Source organism: Mycteria americana, chromosome 6 (genome assembly GCF_035582795.1).
Source record: "Mycteria americana isolate JAX WOST 10 ecotype Jacksonville Zoo and Gardens chromosome 6, USCA_MyAme_1.0, whole genome shotgun sequence".
NCBI lineage: Eukaryota > Metazoa > Chordata > Aves > Ciconiiformes > Ciconiidae > Mycteria > Mycteria americana.
The window spans coordinates 55,678,262-55,703,082 of record NC_134370.1 but is presented as its reverse complement, the minus strand read 5'-3'; the positions used below and the strand labels follow the sequence as shown (position 1 = coordinate 55,703,082).

Here is a 24,821-nt window from a genome sequence, read left to right as displayed (position 1 = left end):
AAGCTGTTTGTGGAGCTCGGGTTTCACAAGACAGCTGAGCTTATTTAATTGCTTGCTACCACCAAAAAGACAAGTCTCACTCCTGGCTATGTACTCCTGTTGCTTCCCCTTTGCCACCACAGTATGTGTCAGACAACCTAGCATGCTGTTTCAGCTTGCTAAAACTGCAAAAAAACAGAGTTGGGGGAAAAAGAGAATAGTTTTCTGCTGGGTTAGCAAGCTGAACAGACTCACTGAGAGGTCAGACAAGTTTCATAACTGGCACAAGGGCTGTGGAACTGTATGAGCGAGGTCCCTTTATCACTGCTATGGAGTGACCAGGTTTACTCAGCCCAATCATAAAACTTTATCCCAATGTTCACAATGAAAAATGAATTATCTTAAAACTTGTTCTAGTGGAAAAAGTAACCAGTATAGCACAACTCCCTTTGTCTATATCCTGAAAGTTTATTTCTGCTTCCTTCATCTGTAGTTTTCAGCAGCACTCAGTAGGACACTAGAATAAGAGGTAGATTTACAGGCTGAAAAATAGTTCACACAAGTCTGTTTTAATCTCAGGCAGAAATTCATATAAGCAAAGTGGGTAAGAATAAAATGTTTGCTTAGATGGGGTTCTATAGTAAAAAGATTACTCTTAAATTCTCTGCATTGGAGATGAAATTAAAAATATAATTGTTAATATGAAGTATTTATGGATCTAATTCTATCAGTAGTAACATTTTGTGCAAAATATACATATTTCTGTACATTAGAACAATGAAAAAAATAATTTACAGGGTAGGCTGCTGACTGGCCAGTAGCTGAACTTCCAGAGGTAGTAAGTCTGGTATTCAATTCTTCTGCAAGATGACTCTGTATCTCACAATTACTCTGTGAGAGAGGTATTTGAATGTTCTGATTGCTATACATTGTAGCCTCATCTTCAGTTATAATTTCCCAGCTCTTTAAAAAGAAAATAAAGAAAAAACATTTCAAAAAAGTAGTTCCAAGTTACAAATAGTTAAGACAAGCTTTTTGACTAGATTAAAAAGTTACTTGCATTTCAGAAACACTTAGAGATCGTTTTTACCTCAGGGGAATCTCTGTTGTCTAGATTTTCTGTATCCTCTGATATCTGTCGCCGGTGAGTGAACACATGCTGGGCCTCCAACTGCACACTACCAATATCTGCAACAGCTACATTGTCCCTATTGATGGGGAAGTCAGCATACAGTAGCCATATTTTATCTTTCAACAGTAAGCTAGGCTAACAGCAAAAATGTACATCATAGTCATTTTGGCAGAAGAAAAAGAAACAGTCATGAGCTATAAAAATTAATGTAATCTGTTTAAAAAGAATAAGCATTCATGTCATTGTGAAGTGTAAGTTAAACTAAAGAATCAGATAGCATTCCAGATATTATTTTTGTAATTCACATGCGGGGGGTGGGGGGGTGTAAATAATTTTTGCAGTCCCTGCTGGGAAGGAGGAACCAGGCTTAGAGCTGGAAAAATAATTCCCTTTCCATTACTATAACTATTATCTCTTACTATTGCAACCAGTTTGTATTTGAATGCATACTTCCAGAGAACAGGAAGAGTACTGAGCAGTTAAAATGACCACTAGCCAGTGACCATTACATGTGGGCTTGAAGGTTAAGCTACGGAAAGCTCTCTACTAATTCTCAAGCTGTTCACTTTCTAGCTCTCCTTGCTTTCAACGTAACTAGAGTGAACTAGTTACGCTAGTTAATATAAGACTTGAATTTTCAGGCCAAAAGACATACTGAGCAGTTGGTCTTTTCCACTGTGTTCTTCTGAATTCATGATTGACATAGTAGGTCCTGCCGAGGATGTCTTGCCTTTCTTCCCAGCCTGAAGGCAGCGGAGGAGATTCCTGCTGCTGCTGTTGTGGGTGGCTAGCAGCATCTGGTTGGTCCAATATAATCCACCCAGGCTAAGAGATATAATATTAACTACTTTTAATATTACCAAAGTTGAAAAAGTATCTCAATTTATTAAACCACCCCCCTTTTAAGGTGCAATTCCACTACATCTTAAGCCAGTAAGATTGGCTCTGGGGTTTATTGTGTGTATTTCTCAAGAAATGATAGGACAAATTATGCATGCAGAAATCTTATTTTGAACTCAAGTTCCTTAAACATATTAGCATCAAAAGTTGTTTATTCCAGGAAAATAAACAGCATTCATAGACCAGGTTAAAAAAAGTAAATAAATTTCATTTCATACATATGCTGCAAATGTACTAGTCAGATGAGCATACCATTTTGTAACATAAAGTTTAATTACAGCAAAGGTGGTAATGCTGATTAGAGCTGTTTAAGTCTTGAAAAGAAATCCATTGGTCTAAATTGGATGTGCTTACAAAAGATTACAAATGTAAAAGTAGTTAAGATCAAAATATCCCTATAAATTGGAGACACTTGAAATTCTAAAACCAGCAAGATGTCAGTGTCTGGCTGGCTGGAGTCAAACAACATTAAACAGCAGTAAAAATACTGGGCAATGATACTTCCATTAATTCTAAAACAAGAAAAGTTACATAGACATATAGCAAGTCAGTACAAGAACAAAACCAGTTTTCTTTTTTAGATATACTGACAAAGCCACTCCTTTAGTTGGAAAAACTGCTCCAGAATTTTTATACAGACTTACAACTTTTATGTAAGATACAAGCAATCGCTTTTAACTGGTTTGTTTCTAAAACACTATTTATAGTTTAGTGATTCCTAACGTTCGTTTTTACTGTAACTACCCTTAACAGCTGAAGACATTTGCTAGGTTTTTCAGCAATAAATACATCTTTTCCCACCTCTAATTCTTCAGCCTGTTCTGTGGTTTCTTCTTCAGACCCATTGCTTTTAGGTAAGTAAGTCATTTTTAATCTAAGGTGGCCTTTGACTCTTGATTTATGGCTGCAGAAGAGAAAATAAAATGTTCTTATTGTGCACTTGTGAAATCATTACCTGGAAATAAAATAGCTGAAAAAGCACAGCTAGAGAATTATTCTTAAGTTTCCCAACACAAACTTGGCTTTTTATAGTTTAAATTAATGAAGTTCTATAACGGTATTGAGTTTTTAGACTTCTGAATACACCTTGATATTATGTACCACAACTGGAAATCTTTCTTTCCGACTTACTCTTCTGAAAACTCCCCTAGTATCCAATGCATAACAATAAAGAACAAGAAAATAAGAATAATGACAATTTAATTCATATAATTATGAGTTATAATTATGGGAGCTACCTTTCTCAAAGGGGAAAGGGGGTCTTTGCCCAGGAGCTTGCGGGGTTCATTGACGGGGCTTTAAACTTGATGTGAAGGGGGAGGGGGAACATATCAGGCTTACCTGCGGCAAGCCGTGGGAGGACGCACAATAGTTAGAGGGATGGGGTGCTAGTATCGGCCCTCAACCTGTTGCCCAGGGGTGTGCCGGGGACACTGCTCTACAGTCAAAGTCTTGCGGAGATGAGCTGGGGGCTCCTGAGGTAGTAGGAACCAACAAGGAAACTTCTGTGGAACACCTTAAGGGAAACAAGGGGTGTTCCACTAGGAAGGTGACATGGCCGACAGCCCAGATGAAGTGTCTCTACACAAATGCACACAGCACGGGCAACAAACAGGAAGAGCTGGAAGCTATCACGCTGCTAGAAAGCTATGACCTGATTGCCATTACTGAAACCTGGTGGGACAAATCCCATGACTGGAGTGTGGCTATCAATGGCTACAGGCTATTCAGAAGGCACATGTGGAGAACGAGGGCCGGAGGTGTTGCCCTCTATATCAAGAAATGGATAGAGTGTGAAGAGCTGTCCCTGAAGAATAGCCACGAGCAGGTCGAAAGCTTATGGGTAAGAATTAGAGACCGAGGCAACAAAGGGAATCTTGTGGTTGGTGTCTACTACAGGCTGCCTGATGAAGGAGAGCCTACTGATGAAGCCCTCTTCCTCCAGCTACAAGAAGCTTCACGCTCGCAAACTCTTGTCCTACTGGGGGACTTCAACCACCCTCACACTTGCTGGAAAAGTAGCACGGCAAGCTGTAGGCAATCCAGGAAACTCCTGGACTGCGCTGAGGATAACCTCCTAACCCAGGTAATAGACACCCCTACCCGAGGGGATGCAATACTGGGCCTGATGGTCACCAATGCAAGTGAGCTCATCAGTGACGTCAAGACTGGAGGCAGCCTAGGCTGCAGTGATCACGCATTGGTGGAGTTCACAGTCCTGAGGGATATGGGACAGGCGAGGAGTGTAGTCAGGACCCTAAATTGTAGGAAAGCAAACTTCCAGCTCTTCAAGGAGTTAGTAGCACCCTCTGGGAAACGGTCCTCAGGGACAGGGGAGCAGAACAGAGCTGGCAGATCTTTAAGGATGCTTTCCATAGAGTGCAAGAGCTCTCAGTCCCCAGATGCAGGAAATCAGGCAAGGAAGGGAAGAGACCAGCATGGCTGAGTCGAGACCTGCTGGTCAAACTAAAGAGCAAGAGGGAACTGCACAGGCAGTGGAAACAGGAACAGTAACCTGGGAAGAGTATGGGGACGCTGCTGCTTGTGTAGGGATGGGGTCAGGAAGGCCAAGGCGCAGCTGGAGCTGAACTTGGCAAGGGATGCAAAGAATAATAAGAAGGGCTTCTACAGGTATATCAACCAGAAATGGAAAGTTAAAGAAAGCATACCTCCACTGATGAACAAGAATGGTGACCTAGTATCACCAGACAAGGAGAAGGCTGAGGCACTCAACAACTTTTTTTGCTTCAGTCTTCCCTGACAACCGCCCTCCTCACCCCTCCCTAGTCAACGGACAACATGTTGGGGACCAGGCGGGTAACACCCCTCCCACTGTAAGGGAAGATCAGGTCCGTGACCACCTGAGGAAGCTGAACATATATAAGCCTATGGGACCTGATGAGATGCATCCCAGAGTCCTGAGGGAATTGGCTGATGTAGCTGCAAAGCCACTCTCCATGATATTTGAAAAGTCACAGCAGTCAGGTGAAGTCCCTGGTGACTGGAAGAAGGGAAACATTGTGCCCATCTTTAAAAAGGGTAGAAAGGATGACCCTGGGAACTACCAACCTGTCAGCCTCACCTCTGTGCCTGGGAAGATCATGGAACAGATCCTCCTAGAAGCTATGCTAGAGCACGTGGAGGACAGGGAGGTGATTCGAGACAGCCAACATGGCTTTACCAAGGGCAAGTCCTGCCTGACCAACCCTGCCAACCAGTGGCTTTCTACAAGGGAGTTACCACATCAGTGGACAAGAGAAAAGCAATAGATGTCATCTATCTGGACTGCTGTAAAGCCTTTGACACGGTCCTCAGTCCTCCACAACATCCTTCTCTCTAAATTGGAAAGATACAGATTTGATGGGTGGACCGTTCAGTGGATAAGGAATTAGTTGGATGGTCACATCCAGAGGCTAGCGGTCGACAGCTCAATATCCAGATGGAGATCAGTGATGAGTGGCGTCCCTCAGGGGTCTGTACTGGGACCAGTGCTGTTCAATATTTTCATCAAGGACATTGACAGTGAGATCGAGTGCACCCTCAGCAAGTTTGCAGATGACACCAAGCTGAGTGGTGCACTTGACACGCCAGAAGGACGGGATGTCATCCAGAGGGACCTGGATGTCATCCAGAGAGACCTGGACAAGCTGGAGAAGTGGGCCTGTGTGAACCTCATGAGGTTCAACAAGGCCAAGTGCAGGGTCCTACACCTGGGTCGGCGCAATCCTCGGTGTCAATACAGGCTGAGGGATGATGTGATCGAGAGCAGCCCTGCGGAAAAGGACTTGGGGGTACTGATAGATGAAAAGCTGGACATGAGACAACAACGTGCGCTCGCAGTCCAGAAGGCCAACCGTATCCTGGCTGCGTGGCCAGCAGGTCGAGGGAGGTGATTCTGCCACTCTGCTCTGGTGAGACCTCACCTGTTGTACTGCATACAGCTCTGGAGCCCTCAGCACAAGAAGGACATGGAGCGGGTCCAGAGGAGGGCCATGAAAATGATCCGAGGGCTGGAGCACCTCTCCTACGAGGACAGGCTGAGAGAGTTGGGGTTGTTCAGCCTGGAGAAGAGAAGGCTGCGGGGAGACCTTATAGCAGCCTTCCAGCACTTAAAGGGGGCCTATAGGAAAGACGGGGACAGACTTTTTAGCAAGGCCTGTTGTGACAGGACAAGGAGCAATGGTTTTAAACTAAGGGAAGCAGATTTAGACTGGATTTGAGAAAGAAATTTTTTACAGTGAGGGTGGTGAGGCACTGGAACAGGTTGCCCAGAGAGGTAGTGGAGGCCTCATCCCTGGAAACATTCAAGGTCAGGTTGGATGGGGCTCTGAGCAACCTGATCTAGTTAAAGATGTCCCTGTTCTTGCAGGGGGGTTGGACTAGATGACCTGTAAAGGTCCCTTCCAATCCAAAGCATTCTACAATTCTATGAATTATAGTGACTGTGTGCAGACAATCTATCAAGTATTATTTCAATCTACAGGACTACTTTTCCTAAAACTTTAAGTTACAGCAAACTCATATACTGCAACATCTGCCTCTCTGTACTGAGCTTAATGCATCATTAGAAGCCTAAAAATAGAATGTCCTGGTTTCAGCTGAGATAGAGTTAATTTTCTTTATAGTGGCTGGTATGGGGCTATGTTTTGGATTTGTGCTGAAGACAGTGTTGATAATACAGAGATGTTTTAGTTGTTGCTGCACTAGTCAAGGACTTTTCAGCTTCCCATGCTCTGCCAGGTGCAGAAGAAGCTGGGAGGGGACACAGCCAGGATAGCTGATCCAAACTGACCAAAGGGCTATTCCATACCACATGACGTCATGCTCAGTATATAAAGCTGGGGAAGAAGAAGGAAGAGGGGACATTTGGAGTGATGGCGTTTGTCTTCCCAAGTAACCATTACCCGTGATGGAGCCCTGCTTTCCTGGAGATGGCTGAACACCTGCCTGACCATGGGAAGCAGTGAATGAATTCCTTGCTTTGCTTTGCTTGCGTGCGCAGCTTTTGCTTTACCTATTAAACTGTCTTTATCTCAACCCTCGAGTTTTCTTACTTTTGCTCTTCTGATTCTCTCCCCCATCCCACCAGGGGGGAGTGAGCGAGCGGCTGTGTGGTGCTTAGTTGCCGGCTGGGGCTAATCCACGACATAGGATTTCCCCATATTGATTTTATTTAATATTTTCACTTGATAAAGAAATCTGCCAAATTATCTCATCTGCTTGACTACTGGTATATAAAAAAAAAAGTCCTGAAAATATCACCAGTGAGTCAACTGGATACCTGCACATCATCTTATTAAAATAAAGAAAAAAAGCAAATCCCTCACATCACTAAGGTCTAATGCTTTGCCTTTTTTTTTTTTTTTGCCATGCAGAAAAAGTTAATTAGATTTTCTGATATCCAGAAAAACATTTCATGTTGGATTATAAACATGTTCCTTCAGATCTTATTTTGGTTTCAGGAAAGCTCACAACCCTTTGAAAGAGGAAGTAACCTACTATCTTACTTTCCAATACAATAGTTCAAGTAATTTATTTCAGAGTATTAACATCTTAATAATTCTTATACCTCAGCTTGAGGTATTGGGAACGTAGTAACCTTACTTTTAATATTCCTGTCTAAGTAAATGCAAATATGAACAAAATTGAAGAACATGCATTAACAATACTAAAGCATCTAAAAGTTACAGTAAGGTTTCAAGGCAGAAAAGTGCCTCAACCTGTGGCAGTATCTCTTACTACAAAGCACTGCCAAATTCATGTGGTAGCCACTACAAGGAAAGGTCAGATTCTTGACTAAATAACAACAATTAAAGTTAATTTACATAGAGACAATAAATACTATTCTTCATTCATTTATAGGATAGGAAGTGTTAAATTCAGAAAAATAGGAGATCAAAATGAAACTTTAACTCTGTTAAAATCATTGATATGCTAAAAATCAGGAAGTGTAAAATACTTTAAAATATACTACTTCTGCTACTAACGTGGCTGAGAAAGACCTATAGATTCCACATGTTCTGATGTTATTTCTAAATTGGAACCTATTATCTGAAAAATGTTGACATGCATTTTATGTATTTTATTTCTAATGAAAGTTGCTGAAAACTGCTCAGATTTAGGGTACGAATCTACATTTTAAAATCAAACATGAAATGCATAACACCAGTATCAGTGTCGAAGTGTTACCTATAATTTAAAAATTTATTGTTTTTTTTTTTTTTAAACACAGGCCTTCCTAAATGTTAAGCAGCTTTTCAGTTTAAGTTTTGTTATGTTTATAATTAAAGTCACATGAAACTGCTTACATGAAACAGGCAAACAAAAGAGACAGGAAGGCAGGAAACAATTTCAAGTTGAAAAGGGATAAATGAGTTATGGCATAACATTGGTCACTAATTTTACTGTTCAGTGAAACAGTAAATTGTTCAGATGAAGTTATAATGTGAATTATATCATGGCCTGAAGAAAAATGATTTATTCTTACCAAATAATCTGTAAGTATTTAAACAAATGCTGACTTTTCAGTAGAACCACAAATATCTTACTGCATTGATGCTCAAATTCATAAAAATTTAGACAATATTTACATATGTACATGTAATTACGTAACAGCATTGTTTAGATATGAAAGTTAGAATTTTTATGTGATATTTACTAACCTTCTTGGATGAAGAACAAAATCCTTAAATGTGTACGGTCTCTCCATACTTGGATTTTCTGTCTGGAATAAGACAAGATTTTTTTCAAGAAAAAAACTGTACCAAACACTTGAAGTTAAAGAAAATTATCAGAAATTGACAATGAGTTTCTTTAAAAGTCATACAACATTTTAAAATTTAAATTATAGGTTTAGGTACAGTAATAGCATTACCAGCTTTAATCTTAGTAATAAGACTAATTCCCCAGTTCAAGAAAAAAAAAAATTACCTTTCAGTGTATAGATATATTACAGTTTCTAAAGCACAGAAAAAAACCTGTTTAGCCTGAAATCAAGAAATAGATTCTCAATTTTCACATTTAAAAGATCCACCATAACTCTTTTTCCTCCCTTGGTATTTTTCAAATATTTTTTACACAGAACATACAAAAAAGCCATTTCTAGCTTTACGACTTGGGGATAAAAAAATAATCACAGAAGAATCCATTCTGAGAACATCTCTGTTCTGATTCACAAAAGTGAAGTTGCTCAACAGAAAGAAGCACAGAGGTAAACAGACATCATTTTATAAATATATATCTCAGGTACAGGTAGAGAAATATACATGAGGGATCATTAAAGAAAACAAAGATATTTATTTTTCTGGTTAACAGAAATACTTATAATCCATCCAAAGTTCTGCAATTCTTACAAAAACATGTGATTTTTACAATACCACATGTTTAGGAACATTTGTAAATCCCCCCTCCCCCCCCTTTTTTTTTTTTAGTTTGTTGTTCCCCCTCCCTTTTTCAGCTGTTTGTAAACTCTGGGGAGTATCGTTAATCAATACATTTTAACCGTTTCAAGAAGTACTGTATAATATGCGGAAAAACTTGCAATTCTTATATTTGTAGGCCTTTTAATTAAAAACAATGGTACATGAGGCAATCCTCAAAGGTTGAACTAATTCTGTAATAGTATTTTAAAAAAATATCAAAGGTGTGTCAACATTTTATTGGAGAGAAACAACAACAAAAAAACCAAAAACAGAACCTAAAGGTTAGACATTATTAAGTTAGAGATTTTAGAATTTTATTTGGAACTGTTGAGCTTTGTCATGAAACAGTCCTAAGATTAAGCTCACTAAATTTTACTGAACGTGATAACTATTACACTGAATCTTAGAAAGAAAAATGCTCTCTTGTATTTCAGACATTTCAGTGTAAGCTCTTACTAATGCAATTTAGAATACTACATTCAAGTTGAAGTGTTCCACCTTCACTGAATTAAAATGCAGGTCTTCAATACTGTAACGATAGATGTTACACTGGTGTTATCTGCAAGATCAGGTTCTATACTTATAAAATGATTTGTCTTACAACTAAGGTAAATACTTCTTTGAAATTAAAATGGAATTAAGCTTGGGTTTTGGTTTTGTGGTCTGGGGTCGTCGTGTCCCCGTCCCCCCCCCCCCAACATTACATTATTTCTACCAACACACACACTAAGACACTGTGGAAATATATCACAGAGGAGAGAAAAAAGAAAAAGATTATAATCTTAATCTAAGTTTTACAATTATTTTTCTGACTTTCCAAAAGCAAGAGTTGCCTTAGATTCAATGCTAGATTACACTTGGATTAATACATTTTGGTTTTGGAAAGAACAAATTCATATCTGCCAGCTATCTTACTTCGCAGATGATTTGACCTTTTCACATGTCCCTGATTACCAGCTCTTTTTAGTTATGAACAGTCCGCATTTGCATAGTATCAAGCAAAACCAAAACCGCATGTAATAAAGAATTTATAAACTGATTTTATTAATCCAAGATATATTTACTTATGTAAATGAAAGACTTTCAAAAAATCCCTTTGGGCCAATAGAGTACAATGGATTTAGATGGCAAGACCAAGAAATTAAGAAAAGGAACCAGGAAGACGGAAACAAAGAGGAGACAGGGAAAAGTCGACATTTGAGGAAGGTAAGAAATAGCCATGAAAATACTCAAGTGAGGCTCTATAAATTAGTTCACACACACACACAAAAGAAACAAAATGCACCAATATCTCCAAAAGACTCCAGATACTGCTGTCCAGCTTATTAGTGGGAAGTGAAAACACAGACATTCTTCTCCAGAGGGACATTACGGACAGTCTTTCCAACCCACCTGACTGAGGGAGAGGAGTTAGTGTGATCTCACATCCCAGTTACGATGGAAAATGGGACATATCTGTAACTAATGCTGACGTGGGTCTTACCAGAATGAAAGAACAACTGCTCTTGGAAAGGTTTTGCCATGGTCGTTATCGTTTCTTTAAAACAGTTGCTGATAAATCTGTTAGCATTTGCTAATGTTTTGAGACCTCAGAAGAAAATTAAAAGGCTTACTTATTTCAATGTTCTCTGTCATATTTCTTTAAAACTAACAATGTGCTTTGCAAAAGGAATACAAAACCAAAAAACTTTAAAAAAAAATGTACAAAGCAACACTAGCTCTATTTCCCACTTACCCTCTTCTGTATCTGTTTATGGGAATAAGGAATATTGAGAGTAAATTTGTAGACTTTAAAGAAAATATTTTAATAAATATGACAATAATTACAATCTCTTCTTGTCTTTAAGACTGTTTCAAACCTTGCATTTTTATTCTTGAAAAAGCTAAAAGCACTCCTAACTCTCATAGCAGCAGAAACTAATATCAAAATACAAGGTAACCTATATTTTTTGATAAATATCAGCACTAAAAAAACCCTAACAAATCCACAAAAGAAAAACAAACCAAAAACCCACAGAGCAGGAGAATTTAATCACTTATATTATCAGTATGGTTAACTTCCATAGATGACTAATACAGTTGCATACAGAATCATTTTTCCCTTTCACAGTCTTAAAACAAAAACAAGCAAACAAAAAATACAAACCGGTAACTGATAAAGAGGAATATCCACTTGCCCAAGAAAATCATCTCGAGTCTACGGAAAATAAAAACAAACAAAAAACACAGAAAGTTTAAAGTTGCAAAGTGTTTTAAAAAACATTGTTCCAAACCCCTGATAGCATAGTAATGGTTTCTAAGAATTTGAAGACACTCTTGAATTATAGACAGTAAAACTTGTTCTTTATAGAATGAGTTCTGATTGACCCAACACTCAGAGCCTTGGACAGTTCTGCCTTCCTCAAAATAAATGAGGTTTGAGGGAGCTTTGGATGGAGATTTAGATTGTTTTTTAAATCATATAGGCTAACACTAATCAAACAGGAGAGAGTTGTTCAGCATCAGGACTGAGACTGTCAGCATCTCCAGTAGAAACATCGTCATAAAGGCAAAGAGTAAAGACACTTTTTCACTTAGTTGTTTCCATAAAATAATTGTCTTGGTATATGCTTAGCAACTAAACATTTATCACAGATTAACACAGAACTAAAGACCTTCCTCCTAAGAGCACCAGACAATTTCTATAAGCCTAGGCAGCTGTTTAAAACAGGCATATATCAACATTTTTTTCTTTTCAAAATAATACAGCTATTATCAAAAATAAGATTAAGTAAAAATAAGCTTCATCTGTGGTAAGTGCTTTGGAAGTTCCAGCAATTCCAGCTGTCCCAAGCCTGGCAGCAGGATCTTCAAATTTGGCATCTCCCCTACCCCCTGCCTGACATTCCTGAAATGTGCTAAAATTCATTTTATCTATGAAAAATACCATTTGCCTACACACATTGCAGATTATAGTTTTAACAACTAAAATCTAAAAGATTCTGCCCTGACTTGGACGCCTTGACTGTCCAACTATGACCAGACTATGAATGCAGCAACTTTGCAGCTGGATTCCCTCCAGCCTATGCTGTAGTACCAGGGGAGGGACCGACAATACACCGTATCATTGTACCGTTCACTTTTGATTAGTGATTTTTGCCTGCCAAAGAAATTAAGATTTTAGTAGTTTGCGTAGGTAATTTCAGTATTTGCCAATAGTCACCACCACCAAAGTACTTCACTTGGCTGCTTACTGGATTACTGGAGCATATGCTGAGTTGTTTCAAGTTCATTTGTGATTTGAAAGCCTTTGCAAACCTCCACAAAAGCAGCAAAATGTATTATATGGGTCATTTAACATGAAGATGTATCACTGCCTGTGTGCTAAAATCAAGAGGGCATGAAATTTTAAAAGGGATGTATAAGCCTATGGCATTTTTCAAACATCTACACTATAACAAGACTACACTTCTTTGCATAGACAGAGTAAGGAACTGTGAAAGTCTTCAACAGTGTAGCCTGTGCAGCCTCTGGATTTCTAGTCTTCCTGATTTTCCCAGCTAACAAAAGATTTGATGCCTGTTCTTTCCTAGATCTGTTGGTTTACCACAAGCTTTTATACAAACTCATCACCCAAGGATTTTGACGGCTTTCTTCCATAAAACTTTCCACTATGAGGCTCTGCATCTTGCTGACATCTATTCCCTTCACATCAGGGCAAAGCCATGTGTTTCACCTTTCTTCTTGCATGACTATATTTTTAATTTTCAATGCCAATGTTTTACATAATAAAAACTCCAGTCCAATTCCACTGATTTTTTGTCCTATTGACAGCATTCTCCATTCAAACAGTTCTGACATTAAAGGCTACAGGTATTTCTCAAAGAAGTTCTTTCCTCCTTAATAATTCTGGTACCTTTTTTCTCTAGCTCTGTTGTCCTAAGTCAGTTCATCTTTAAATCGTACATGTATATGGAGAACCAGTGCCTCACATTTGTATAAGCTCTAATTTTTACACCTCCAAAAAGCACAAGAAGACTGCAGAGCTTGTCACAGATGGTAACATGCTAGAAATCTAGAGGTAAATAACTTTAAATTGAATTTGTAGTGTGCATATGTTATATTCAGATTTGAAGGGGGGGGAGTGGGAATAAAAAAAAAAAACCACCCACCTTTTTAATTCACAAACTCATTTGAGATAGAAAGCTACAACAGGTTTTCATACCTGAAGAGTCTGAAGCTTCCCTGAACTACTGAAGGAAAACTTTCTGTATTATTACAGACCACAAGCTTCTGGAAAAATATAGCTATCATTTTTGCCTATGAGGTTTTTTTTAAAATGGCACAGCACATACCTTAGACATGTTAAAAGGCTTAGTATTTGTAAAGTTCTTGGCAATCCTCAAGTGGAACATGCCTTTCAAATAAATTACTGGAATGTGGGACAAAAGTCTGCTGTATTTTAGAAAACCTCAGAACATTGTGTTTGTTACCAGCATTATTTTAGTACGGGCTCCTGTTATTCCCTTTATTATTCTGCTGTCTCTCCTGCTATTTTTAGCAGAGCTAGTCTCAATAACCAACCTTTAACAGTACTTTCTCCTCCAGCCAGAGAGTAAAATCCTCCAGTGGAGATTTTTGTTGACCTCCAAACAACTAATACATAGATCAAATAGCAGGAATGCTCTTTAGCAATGTGCCTCACTATGACAAGCTGACTAACTGCCTTCAAAGAAGTGCCAAAGAAGCTTTGAAACAGACATCACACACATTAACAATTAAATGTCAATGGAGTTGAAACTGTTTGGATCTCTGTTTCATGAAAGCAGGCATCCCAGTTTTTTCAAGACAAGTGGGTCAGTTGTTCTCGTCAACTTCTAACTTCTTAACAGCCAGAGAACTCAAACTTTCTCCTTGCCAAACTGTAAGTGCATAAACCTCAATTAATGATATAGTACACTAACAAAGAGGCCTTTTTTTTTACTGATTCATTGGTTTAGTCTATAGAAAGTTATTAAAAACATGTGAGGACAGACAGCTGCTGTATACAATATATTTAAAGAACTCTAGTGCAATGCCAAAGCGAGTGCTCAAAGAGGAAAAGCACCAAAAGAAAGTAATCCAGTCCACAACTCTTTTTCACCTATTTTATGAATATATACTTAATAAGCATTAACAGTTAAGATTTTGGATTTTTTCCTGCAATTCCCATCAGAAATTGGATAGAAGTAGATTTTAAACAGACATGCTTATCCGAGTCACATGCTTAAGAGCAGTACTGAGAAAGTTACCTGTAATTTATCAGGCTTGAAGACAGCTAACTGAATTTAACACCTTTCTTAATTGCTGGATTCACCACAGTGCCTTTTGAAACAGCTCTTGTATAAGACCAGGGTGTTGAAGTAACAGGTATGTTCTCTACCAACTTCTGTGACTAATTTTTATTGGTGTTAGTGCATGAATTAGAACCCAAGTATATTCCCAGTCTTTTTCTGACTAAACAGACAGCCAGTTGTGCATAAATCGGTCTTCGCACAGAAATCTGCAGCTGTATGGCAAAATGAGAAAGCATACAGCTTTTATTGGAGGGAATATAAAGTATCAATTCAAATTGAAAAAACAAACAGTGATCCGGACTATCGCTGCTTATGAAAACAAGAGCTCAATAGATCCCTTATAAAACCAACATTCTTCTTGCTTAAACATCCAAACATCAACATTAGTTACAAGCTTGATGAGAATAAAAAAAAAAAAAAAACAAACAAAACAAAAAACCAAACAAAACTTTTTTGAGCTACACTAGCAACTTCAAATATTTTTCTTTTCATGCTGCACTCAGTATATTATTTGGTTCTCTTGAACTCTAAATCGAGAAAAGTGAGCCTTTTTTTCTCCCAGAAAATACTGCCAACATATGCTATTCATCATGGGAAAGTAACAGTTTCAAAAAAGCAAAATTCAATTATCATGTTAAGATCTTACCAAATTAATAGATTCTAAAAGTAAAGTTTTCTCTATCTTGCAAAGCGATAGATACCTTGTTGCATGAATTCATGAAAGCCCGAGTCTCCTCTATTTTTAAGGGGGAGAGGTAGATGGTGAGGAAATTTTTTTTTTTTTTTTAATGACATGTAGGCATTACTTTTTAGTTGGCATCTATGATCAACTATCTATGATACTGAGATATAAGAACCTATCAGCATTTTCAAAATAGAGAAAATATGTACTGTTAGATCAACATGTTTCTGCAGGACCTTCAGCCCTGCTGGCCGCTTCAACAGCAAGGTGTCAGCATAACATGCCTCAGCAGTTTTACCATCTGTTTAACAGACAGCATTTAGAAATGACAGTGAAGTTATTTTCACTAATTCTCCCTCGCTTCCAAAGATATTTTCAGAGAACTGCTTCTCCAAAAAGACCAGAGCAAAAGCGTCATCTGTTTCTCCATTTATAGCTTACACTTTTTATGTAGAACCAATGTTACAGATAGATAGCTTCCTTAAAAGTTCGTATTTAGTCTACAGTAATTTTATAACAACATTCGTATATTACTCCACTCAAAGTTCGCTACTTTGAGAACTTGTGCTTAAAAGTTCATTAACAAAGCAATTTAAGATAGCTTCCCCCCCCCATATGACAACTCATTTTCGCATAGGTCACGAGAAGACAAGAAGTCATCCAATATAACCAAAGCATACTTAGGCACAACATAAACAGAGAACAAGTCAAAAATTAGTAATGCGTATGTTTTATTCATCAGGAATTTGAGTTTCTTTGGTTTTATGGACAGATGTGCCAAATAAATTACCATATAAAAAGCAGGAATATTATATTTTATGAAAAGTCAAGAGCAAATCCAGATTTGGCCTCCTATGTTAAACCAGCCAACAATCAAAAAAAAATTTCAGAAAACAGTACCAAATATTTAATTAGGTACTATTTTGACAAGCCATTCCTGACATCAAGTCAGTTAACTTCATAGTAGTATAAAAACATAAAACTTTCACATCTATTTGTGGAAGCTTTTGTGCCAAATCTTAAGACTTCAAATAAAGTTTGAAAAACAAACTCTTGTAGTAGCAATTCCAGGTGCACTTTTACCTTCATCAATTAACACTATAAAGCTTAAAACACTCAAAAAAAATGTAAAACCCTATCAAATGTTAAACTGCACATGTAATTTGCCCCCTGAAATGAGCAACAGATAAACCAGATATAATAGACATTAACCACACTGGCTAATTAATATACTCAGACAAAGGACTCAATACATCAGCTTTTTGTTATTCAGAGCAAGAGGGAACAAACAGAATTAAAAAACAAAAACACACACACACACAAAAAAAAGAAAAAAACCTCAAACTATTTGCCTCCAAAAGACAGATAGGCAATTGGAGCATCTCTGCATCATGGTCTCACTCCTGGGAAGTTTATTAGGTCCAGTACACTGCCATACAGATGCACAAAATCAGGTTGAGCCTGGAAGCTGCTTTTTCCAGCCCTAAATATAATCTTGAACAGTCAGCCCAGGCTGTACAAGTAACTGACCCCTTCTAAGAAATTTCTGTGAACACAGACCTACAGCAGGGCTGGATGCAGGCTGAATGGCCTCAGCATACTCCAAAGTTAGTCCAGCATTTTTAAAAGCATTCTTACGTCTACTGTTCTCAGATATTGTTGATCCAAATTCAACATCAACACTAACTCAGGAATTCCCAGTGCCTTTGCACCAGTGCACAGCTAGCGGCTGCTGCCAGCCACGCTGCAGTTTTCCACGCTCTTCTGCACTCCACCTTAGTCTTCATGTGCCACCAATCTGAATGGGAGCCCCAAGCCCTACCTATTGACCTCTTCTAGCTCCAAGCCTAAACCTACTGCTGCCAGTCCTAAATGCAGACACAAGATGACCTGGCTACAGCAGAACTTACCGGTTTGTCTTAAGCTGTGCTATGCTCAAGTTATAAATCCTATCTGTCCAAAACCAGTCTGCATGAGCTGACCTTGGATGCCTCAACCTCTATGGCACAAGCCAACTACAACACAAATAATCCACCCACAATTACTTTTACAACAAAAGCAGTATTACAATTTATTTCAGATAAGCTCAACAGCATTTCTTACTAAAATCAGATTACACTTCCCACATTAGACATGGGTTTTATTGGCTTACACTTTGTTGGATGTTAACCACTTTGGATTTATTCTTTATAAGTTAAATATTTGTCCCAAATTGAACTTCCTAGAAACAATGATTACTACAACAACTGGCTAAGGTAGAAACTCCATTAAAAAATAAGTAATGTTCATAATAAATTCTGGAAACCTTTTTCTTCGAAAAGCCCTTTTGCTTTCACATTACTGAACATGGCCTTCTCCCTTATGCTAGGAAAATCACAGATTGCCAGAGAAATCATCTAGTCTAAAAGAATCCAGTTCTATGTTTCTTCCCACATTGCTCTGACTGAGTAGCTGGAGCGTCCCACTTGCATTTTAATAGGCCCTAACTTCAATGACTCCAATTCAAGTTTGTATGTAATTTCAGCCAGGAACTTGCTGATGTCCTTCTTAAATTCTGTTTGCTTATGTTCCAGTTGATACAGCTGAAAGCAGCCCAACGTGTCAAACAATAAATGCATATATCTGTAGACTTTCAGTTTACTGTAAACTGCCACAACACACACACACACACACACACCCCAGTTACATACTCTCTTGAAACAGAGATGACTACAGATCCATAAACTAACACTGAAATGACCTACAAACATCTTGCTGGCTGCATTCCCAAATCAGCATGTTCTGTTTGTCACAGGGAGTGAGGAAGAAAGTTCATTTGAAACAGAGACACTTAACAGAAATGCAGGGCAGTCCCCTTCAGACAAGGGTGAAAGTCAGTCGTAAGCAAATGACTCGCCTGAAAAGGCCAGTCAGTTTTGCTTGCTTGCTCAATCTGTGAAATTCATCCACTTCTGGAAGACGAGAAAACAAGTGTTGGAACACAGAAGAACACTCTCAGCCCAGGGTGAGGGGAGAACTTGAAAGAGCACTTCTACAATTTGATCCTAGGTAGCTGCAAGGGCTGAGCAGGCACCAAAGAGCCTAGTAAGCAGATGAATGCTCTGCGTAGCCTTGTATCCTTTCCCTAGTAATGGCCAAGAGCAGATGCTTAATGAAATAATAAAAGCAGCAGTTAAGAATAGTACTTCCCCCAGTTTCTAATGAATAAATGGTCATGGACTTTTTGATCCTGACATTAAAATACATACTGAGAATGTAATACCCTTTGATGGACCTTTCTTCAACTTATCTAACCTCTTCTTGAAATCCATTTCTACTTTTGGTATGCACAACATCTTGCAACAGTGAGCTCAGCGACATATAAGAGAACATACCTATAAGAGTGGATTCTCTGTTTAAATTCACCTCTCCTGAACTATAGTTTTATAAAACTCCCTTTATGCCACTTTTTTTCCCCAAAGCTGAAAAGCCCATGGTCTACTTAGTGTCTCCTCAAATAAAATTTATCCCAATCTTGTGACCCTTCTTGGTGTTTTTCTAGTTCTGTTATACATGCTTTCTGAAAGAGGATGACCAGAAATATGCATGCCATGCACATATGTGGATTTGTACAACTCCATAATGGTGTTTTTAATTTTGTTAGTTTATTCCTTTCCTAATAAATCCTAACCTTCTATTTGCCTTTCAACTGTCAACAAGATTTGGGCTGACATTTTCAGCGAGTCGCTCATCATGACAAACTATTTCCTGACCAGTATGGGAGACCATTACCACGCATGCATCATTAGCTGTTTTTCTTCTGTGTGCAGTACTTGGCATTTATCAACACTGATTTTCAAATTGTCCATTCTACTGTCTAGTCACTCACTACCATGAGAACTTCTGCAACTTCAGAGGTGACAATTTAATTCTCACTTTTGTTTCTTATCTTTTAATTAGTTGTCATCACTGAGGAAGCTTTTTTCTGCACTTATATCTTGGGAGTATTTTTCAGAACTTCTGCTAAGGGTTCTTGTCAAATATTTTGAACAGCTTACTGTCTTGCATTAACCAGCTCACCCATCTTCGCATGTTATTGCTTAGTTTGATTTGTAAGACAAAACTTCCTTTTATGAAAGCAGTGCTCAGTCTCCCTCCCTGTAAACACAAAACATGTCATATGTCTACTAATTCTATTCCATGTACTCTTTCTTCCAGACTGGCCTGTTACAGTAGCCTGTAGTTCCCCTTTTGGTCATTTTAAAATATTGGCATACTACTTACCATCTTCATTCAGTAAGGAAATCTAATAGATTAAAAGATTATTCATTATAGTTAATACTTCAACAATTTTATAGCTGAGCTTCTTGACAATTCTTGGGAGAATACCTGCAGGTACTATTAGATTTTTGTTAAGGGCTTCTGTCCTGCTACAATGCTTACAAAGACTACAATTTCTACATCACCATAACATTTTCCAATAAATATTTTTGTTTAACCCAAAGTGTTGACCTAATTTCTCACAGAAAGCAAAAAGGATGTACCCTTCAAAAAAAAAAATTATAGCAATGATCATGGTCTCATATCTGAAAGCCTGCGAGCTATTAGCTATTCAGGAGTAAAGGGAAGAAGGTCTCTATCTTGCCTTGTGAACAAGTTTTACTTCAACACATTCTTAAATGTATACTAAGCCTTAAGAGACAGAATAACTACAGCTTGTGGCTATATCAAAGAAGCCACACCATCAATGCTTCCCACTCTCTCATGGTAGATTAAAAGGACATGAATCAACCTGAAGCCTGGATAATTAGATATTTCTGTAAGCTGTTTCAGTAGCTCTGCTCTGCATGCTTTTGCAGTTTTTGTTTCCCCTTTTGTTGGCATGAGAAACCTGCCCAAACTCAGTTCAGCTGCAGACTATAAACAGAATGAGGTCAATCATAATTTGTGCAGAGCACAATCAAACAAAACTCCTCTTTAATGTCTACGTGTAGTGTTTGCTGGTGACTACAAAGTACTAGAGCTTTGATATACAGGGTTATTCGAGTATTCTGCTACAGCCCAGACACTGTTCCTTACAGCACGATCATATTCTGAAGTTACATATGGGTCACTGTTGCCAAATACAACTTGTTAAAACTGACAAAGAAAAATTTTAGGGATGGAGCTGATACCAAATAATATTAATTGATTGCTTCCTTTGCTAATGCCTCCACATAGCAACCGTTCACAGCTAGTCTTGGCTGTAAAGTTTATCACATCCTTTGTGTGTAATCTCTTTTCCCCCTGAAGAAGATTGCTAATTAAAAGCTAAAGGCATGAAAAAAGGTGGAGAAGCTGTAACAAAACTCTGTATTTAAGCAAGATGGAAAATAAAAGAAATCAGTACAAATTATCAAAGCACTACAGGTCATTGTTATATAAAGGATGAAAGTAGGACATCACCTACAACTAATTACAGATTGTTAATTATTGTGATTAACAGTTTCCACTTTCTTCCCTTTAATGCTTTGATGTATACTTCAACTTCTAAAATTTGTCTGAGAGACACCATAAACAGTATTATGATTTAAGTCTAACACAGTTGTCACCACAATTCCTCAGAAACACACCACTTTCCTTTCAATCCCCATTCTCCTTGACTGAACTGATATACCATACATAGCAATGTGCCATAGACCGTCCTGTAACATGATCCTTCAAGATATGCCATACTGAACAATATGAAAATCATTAGGTGATAAGGTTATTGTAGCACAATAGCATAAAGAGATGGCGATTTGTGCTTTGCCTTGTATTGCCTCTATACTCTTTTGCTTCACCTGCCCCTTTTCCACCTCACTCCCTTGCACAGATTTGGGACACCGATACCCATGCAGCCCCTTCACTCAATATGCGAAGACGGAGATGGCTGGAGATAAGCCACAGTTGTCTTCCCCTTCTCTTGGCACTTTTCCCTGGCTGCACCATTATCTTCTGTGAAGGAGTTTTGCTAAGACAGAAGCTCTATACTTAAAGAGGATACAAGACAGAAGACAACCTCGGACTATTCAGTGCTAACTTGCGGTGCAGCATTTATCAATGGAAACAAGATTTTCCAGACACAGGTTCTGGTCCCCTCAGCGTGTTCAGATCAGTTGGGAAGTAAGTTAGTGAAGAGAGACATCCTCACACAGAGCTCCCTCAAATTGTTGTTTGTCCAAAATTTAAACTTAGACCTGAAAGATTCAAGTAGCATCTCCTTTTAGAAATAAAAAAGGCAGAGTTCCAGAACCTGGTGAAAAAAACTCGAGAGTTCCAACTAAAGTGAACCTGACAGGTGAAACACAGTAGAAAAGTGTTTTGGTTATTTTACACCACCTCTGAAGTTTTTTGCTTCAAAACATGTATTTCATTCACTAGAGACAAAACTTAAATATAGTTACTTGTAAACAAAAGGACAATAACACAATTATTCCCTTAATTGTTTAAGAAATTATTTTAAAGGTATACAGTTGCTGAAACAGAGTTGCAAGTACATTTACGATATTCACATTATCTAATAAGCAGTGATACTAATGGGGAAGGAATGGCTAATGTCAACAGGGATGTCAATATAATAGTATACTTGTGGAAGAGATTAACACAGCTTTTTTTTTTTTAAAAGTTTGTTTATGATCTACAAGAAGTGGAACTGTAGTCACTACTTCTGCCTTCCTCTGTACCTCTTAAAGTTTACATATGTAAGATGACATGTAAACTGCTCCCTTACTCACTCCTACCCTCCCAATTTACACCTGTGATGTCAAAGTGCCTTAGTTGCAGATTTATTTCTACCCTAAGCAAGAGATAGATGCACTGAAAAAGCATTAAAAACAGAAATACAAAGTAAAGGACAACTTTCAGTGCTGAAACCATAGACTACCTCTTCTTCCTGCTCTGCATAAATGAAATTCCACTACCTACTGCAGAACCTATTCAGTATGTTTCCAGTAAAGATCAGCAGTAGTATGTGGGCCATCACCATTCCATATTTTTCAACTTAATCAAAAATAATCCAAGGCTAGTTGTCACAGAAATGGTGTTTTGATTTTTTCCTTTTTTTTTTTTTTTTTTCCTTCCTTAAGTCAGCTTTAACAAGCTGTTGATTATAGAAAGCAGGAAATCTGATACAAGGTGGCTGAAGGCTAGTAGCTAGGCACATAAGAATGCATAGACCTTTCACTGCTTCAGAGTCTGGAGTCTCTGACCAAAGCACTGATTTGATTTCATGACTGCTCTGTACAGATAGCTGACATTACTAAATGCTACTCCAGTATCAACTTGTTAAATTTGAACCCAGACTCAGCATATCAATATACTAGGCCAGACTAACTGGAGTCAAGAGAAATATTTTGGGAGTTGTTTATTTTTAAATGAGTCACAATACACCATGATAATTAACTTGACTATATAATTAAATGATTGCCATAGAATCTATTATATTTGTCACAAGACTAATAGCAAATACAATAGTATTTAGCTATTTTATTCCAGTGAATTGCTGAACTGCTATAAAGTCAACTATGGTTTTTGCTTGGTTTGGTGGGGGAAGCTTTTAAATTTTTTGACATGTTTTACAGGATACTCTATAAAAACTTATTTTACATAAAGACTGAAAGGGCCATTTCAGAACTGAAAGGCTCCTGTGCCTGTTGTTGCATAAAGGAATCTGAAACAAGTATACTGCTATAAAACCTTTAGCGTCCAGTTTTCTGATGTTGGAGGTCTTTTTAATTTGTATGTAGATACGGCACAAATCTAACTATTTGCAAATACATGAAAAGTACAATATAACTAAAACAATTTGGGATTCAGACTCTTTTTTTTCTATTATTTTTTTATTTTTAAACTTGTGTGTCATCTGCCAGTCAGAAGAGGAAATTTTAAGAATTCAGGAAGCTTAAAACATGCTGCCACGTTAACACAGTAAAAATGCTCAACTACCACAGAAGCACACTATCAAGTGCTTTAAAAAGTTAAGTCTCCTTAGATTTTATGTCAATCCACTATAAGCACCGCTCCTGGGAACTGAAACAAACTATTGTCAGTCCAGTGTCCTACAAGGTTTTCTGGAATATTTGCTAACAATCTAATGCTGAACTTGGATTCTATCTAAATTTAATTTATTAAAATTAATTCAGTATTAAAAATATAAAATATCTTGCATATCAACTGCCATTAAACACAGGGGGTAGCAGTGCAAGTTGACGAGAAATGTACTTGAAGTGCATGACTCAACATGTTTTCCTTTTTACAATACACTTAAAAAATAACTAGATCCAGACTACTTAAAATATGTCATAATCTGTTTGTGCTAATTGTGGAATTTACCATCAACTTTAGAGTTTGATTTTGGGATGAGGGATCACCAAACAAGATGCATAGTGATCACCTGTGATCCACTGTGTGTTTTATAATGAAGCTTAAACATAGATCACAGTTTTACAAGAAGGAAAGTGCATTTGACTTCAAACTCTTTTTAACCAAAAAGCAATACAAAACTCCAAAGAAGTCAAAAAGTGTTGAATCATCAGGCACTACTGTAAGGGCAACAAGAGACTGAAAATTACAAGCTAATACCTCCAAGGTAGTTATATTACTAGTTTAGAAAGGGACTGTCATAACTATGGATCTTTGGCATAAAGCCTTTTGCTTAAACAAGCGTGATAGTTAAATGGTAGTAGTGTAAATTCATAGAGAATGCCTTAAGAGTTAATAAGAGTAAACACACTTCTGCAGTTTAGTTGGACATGAATTTCATTACCAAAAAAATATATTTAATATAAGCCTTCTAGACCCAAGTACTATAATTTGAACAGCAATGCTGTTAGGAGAGTATTAAGTTACGGTGTACTGCTCAAGCTGAAGTAGTGGTTGGGGGGGGGGGGGGGGGAGGAAACTGAAAATTCCTGTGGTTCAGGGTGTATACAGAAACAAATGGTATTTACAGTTTCTCTGCTCAAATATTACTTATCTTTAATTCTACTTACAGCAAACTGTTCTGTAAAATAAAGCCAATATGAAATAAACCTAAGAGACTACAATAATCCACTCATTTTTACCCATTTTATATGCAAACAATTTTAGTAATTACTATTAATTTATTGAGAAGTAAAAGTTATGTATTTAAAACTACAAAACTTCATCTGAACTTTAAATAATTCCCACATCTAGATAACTAGACAAGGAAGTCCCTTTGAGTTCATGTAAACAGGAAATTATTGTTTAATATATATTAAATACAGGTATTCCACTGTAAGACCTATTCACCTATGCTACTGTATGTACCATATTCTAAGAAACAAATCTAAAAACCAAATGTTACAGATAATCTAAAAATTAACTTCCTAATGGCAACAGTTTGACACCATTAGGAAATTCTTAAATCATTG

General features: G+C 37.7%; 1 protein-coding gene across 6 annotated transcripts in view; it reads right to left on the bottom strand.

Annotated features, from left to right (window-relative positions):
* The window catches only part of NEDD4 (NEDD4 E3 ubiquitin protein ligase), a 66,074-nt gene that overhangs the window by 16,992 nt on the left and 24,261 nt on the right, over positions 1-24,821 (bottom strand). For 2 of the 6 annotated variants that reach the window (XM_075505966.1, XM_075505961.1), the window contains 6 exons: positions 11,579-11,629; positions 8,674-8,735; positions 2,813-2,915; positions 1,767-1,936; positions 1,070-1,187; positions 775-942 (listed from right to left, as the gene is read on the bottom strand). In XM_075505966.1, the coding sequence (XP_075362081.1) occupies positions 775-942; positions 1,070-1,187; positions 1,767-1,936; positions 2,813-2,915; positions 8,674-8,735; positions 11,579-11,629 (672 nt within the window). Of the gene's footprint in view, positions 1-774; positions 943-1,069; positions 1,188-1,766; positions 1,937-2,812; positions 2,916-8,673; positions 8,736-11,578; positions 11,630-12,471; positions 12,488-16,049; positions 16,080-24,821 lie in introns of all 6 variants that reach the window. The other 4 variants (XM_075505962.1, XM_075505964.1, XM_075505963.1 and 1 more) reach the window with 4 other exon arrangements.